The 3,043-nt window shown below is 41.4% G+C and overlaps 1 protein-coding gene across 1 annotated transcript in view; it reads right to left on the bottom strand.

Moving 5' to 3' along the window:
- The window catches only part of PDE3B (phosphodiesterase 3B), a gene marked incomplete in the record, with an annotated part of 54,173 nt that overhangs the window by 15,618 nt on the left and 35,512 nt on the right, over positions 1 to 3,043 (bottom strand). Inside the window, 3 exon segments of the mRNA XM_072422362.1 lie at positions 582 to 716; positions 1,801 to 1,940; positions 2,564 to 2,658. Coding sequence (XP_072278463.1) covers positions 582 to 716; positions 1,801 to 1,940; positions 2,564 to 2,658 — 370 coding nt within the window.

Raw genomic sequence — 3,043 nt, 5'->3', positions numbered from 1 at the left:
ATTGTTGCAGGAGTTAACGTAACAAATTAAATAAGAAAAATAATATTATGCAGAACTGTTACTTTATTGCAGGTAATGTCTGAGGCTCTCATTGTTATTTCATTCATATTTTTAAACAAAGAACTTAGGAATTTCTTTTTTAGGACTTTGGATATTTAATAAAGGAATCTATGACGGATACACTAAGAACCAATATGGGTAATCTATTTGTTATTTTATCCATTGGGACCCGCAGTGGTGAGAACCGCCATTCCCCAAACTGCCACAGCTATTGGAAAATATTGGCTTTATATCTGGCAAATAATGCAGCGAGAGAAGTGAGACTGCTGCGTCATCTGATATTTCTATATTAAGAGAATTGCTCCTGTCAGCAGATTGTGAGGCTGGAGTCCTCCAGAGACATAGGAAACCACTTAGTCAGATAACCTATAAAGGAAATCTCAGCTTTGGTTGTAATAATTCTTTATTATTCATCTGCAGCAAATAGTACTTAGCCCCATCCATAGCTTGGTGAATAGGTCTGACATGGCTGTCATCGTCACATGTTGGGGGTATCACAATTCTGGGATAGCCGCACTCACCTGACTCAGGATCCTCCCGCACTTCCCTCCCGTCTTCTCCATCAGGTCGAAGATGGGAAAATTCCAATTGTCCAACTTCTCCAATAAGGCATCCTGATCCTCGATGAGCAGATCCAGAGAAGTTTCCTCTTCAATCTAACGAGGAAAATAATAACAGCCCATATAAATAATCCACAGACACTGGGTGGTCACAACATTCTAATATGAAGCAATAAGGGAGCCATGTCCCTTTAATATAAGATCCTCATAGCATGGGGTCAGCTGTAACAAATCCTTTTTTAGCATTAACCAAATTCAAGGACATTGCTAATTTGTCCTCAGTGCTCAACCCAGAAATTTTTTTAAGCCGGGTGGGAAGAAATTGTAGGTGGGTGGCAGCCCCTATATTGTGACCAAACTCTTTAGTAACCACCCAAAAACAGCCGGGTGGGTGCTGAAAAGTGCTGGGTGGTGCACTGGGTGGGCCTGGGGAGAACCCTGGTCCTTCTAGAGAAGAATATAACAGGAGTCCCTATGTACAGAACATTAAAATCAATTGTGAGGAACCATTCGAACTATCAGCACCAATCGTGGTTGTCAGCCCTGATGAAGGGGAAGCGAGTCCCTGAAATGTGTCGGCTTAATTGTGTCAGATACATTGTCTTTTATACCATTAAATACCATTGTCTTGTAGAGTTTGTGTTGGATGCAGACATTGCATATTCTACAAGAGACCTACCTATCCATTACAGGTGTCATCAGAGGACCTAAAAATCCCATTTCTGGGGTGAAGCTGCCCAATGTTCAGATTGTCACCTCTAGGGGCCCAGACACATAAAACAAGTTGTGTACATGAGACCCCCCACTCATCAGCCTGTCCTAATTTCCTGGGGCTAATATTCAACATTCCTGCCCATTCTTAGGACTATTTTAATGAAGAAACATTGTGCAGGGCCAGGTCTAAATACCAGAAGCACCTCCAATCCACACTCATTACATTATGTTCTGTATAGTTTGGGTGTCCTGTGTTTTCCACTGCAGCATTTAGGATTCTTCTTTATCTCTTGATTAGATTCCCTCCAAGTCTAAACTCCGATGCGGGGGGCTCATTTATTCTTCTGAAACATGTTATCCCTTCCCCAATATTCTCTAACAAGCTGTTTTAGAACAATTACAGGTGGCGCCCCCTATCTTTTATTCTTTCCTGCTTGTAAAACGTGCCGGCGTATGTTCTGGGTACCTCCGGCTGCTGGTTTGTTGGCGTTTTCTCCAGGAATTGTGCGTCGTCTTCTGATAACGTCCTTCGCTCGCCCTGTATTCGGTTTTCCTGAAGTTTGTCCTTTAAGTGCACAGATTCGGTCTGATTGCTGGAGAATTCACCTTTCATGCACAGACAGAATGAAAAGCTGGTTATAGATGTGATTCCCTTCAGTCATATTATTATATATTTCTCATAATAACTTATTTATAATTCCGCGTCATATATTATAATAATAGAATGTAGCGCAGGGTCAGCAACCTAATTTCTATTTCTTATGGACAAAAACATCTGGACAACCTGTTTCCTATAGAAATGGTGGAAGTCCTGGAGTGCGGAGACTGTACAGCCGGCACCAATATACCGGATAATTCAGAACACCCCAAACACCCTCTCTGTACAGCAGCAAAAGCGAGGCCCAGGACAATCACCCCATGGGCCCCGAGACCCAGGGAAGATCAATGCCTGGGAATGTCCCAATTTCTGCAGGAAAAGGGAGCAAACATTCTCCTATAATGGGAAATCACCGCTGTAGTGTCACCAATTGTCACATGTGCTGGGGGTAAAATATAAAAAAGAGATCATTGCACAGTTCAAGGAAATAAAACTATCATAGAAAGCTTATACAGCATTATAATATAACAAAACCCAAAGATCCCAAATCCGCTGCCACTGATCAGTTCCTGGATGTCTGATAACACTGCTAGCGGATCCATAAAGAGCCCGATCACCCCATGGATTTTACCTGATTTCCTTGCCTGGCTCTCAGTACCGGACGGCACGCTGGTGTCTGCTGCGGATTCCGAACTTGAAAAAGACTTAAAAATTTTGTGTCCACAACTAGAGAAAACAGAATAAGTGATCAATAATCTACATGATGCAAACCTAGAAATTATTTCCTAGAAATGTTCTGTCTTTTATAGCAAAAATTGTCTGCAGAATATAAAATATTCTATAATATGTATCTGTCAGCGGGGACAGAAAAAAACGTATCTGATAATATTACACAACCAAATATTGGTAAGCAGAAATCTGCCTTTAAATATTAACTTGCCTAAAAAAAAAATTTCCATACAGCACTGCGGTATACGTCAGAGCTATATAAATGCATAATAGTGTGTGACTGTGGAGGACATTAGAGTGTCAGCTCCTCTGTACAGAGACTGATGGGACTGGCTGAGTGTTCTCTGTACAGCACTATGGTATATGTCAGAGCTATATAAAT

This window comes from Pyxicephalus adspersus, chromosome 9, assembly GCF_032062135.1.
Source record: "Pyxicephalus adspersus chromosome 9, UCB_Pads_2.0, whole genome shotgun sequence".
NCBI lineage: Eukaryota > Metazoa > Chordata > Amphibia > Anura > Pyxicephalidae > Pyxicephalus > Pyxicephalus adspersus.
Note: the sequence above shows the minus strand (reverse complement) of the source record. Positions and strands in the feature narration are given on the sequence as shown.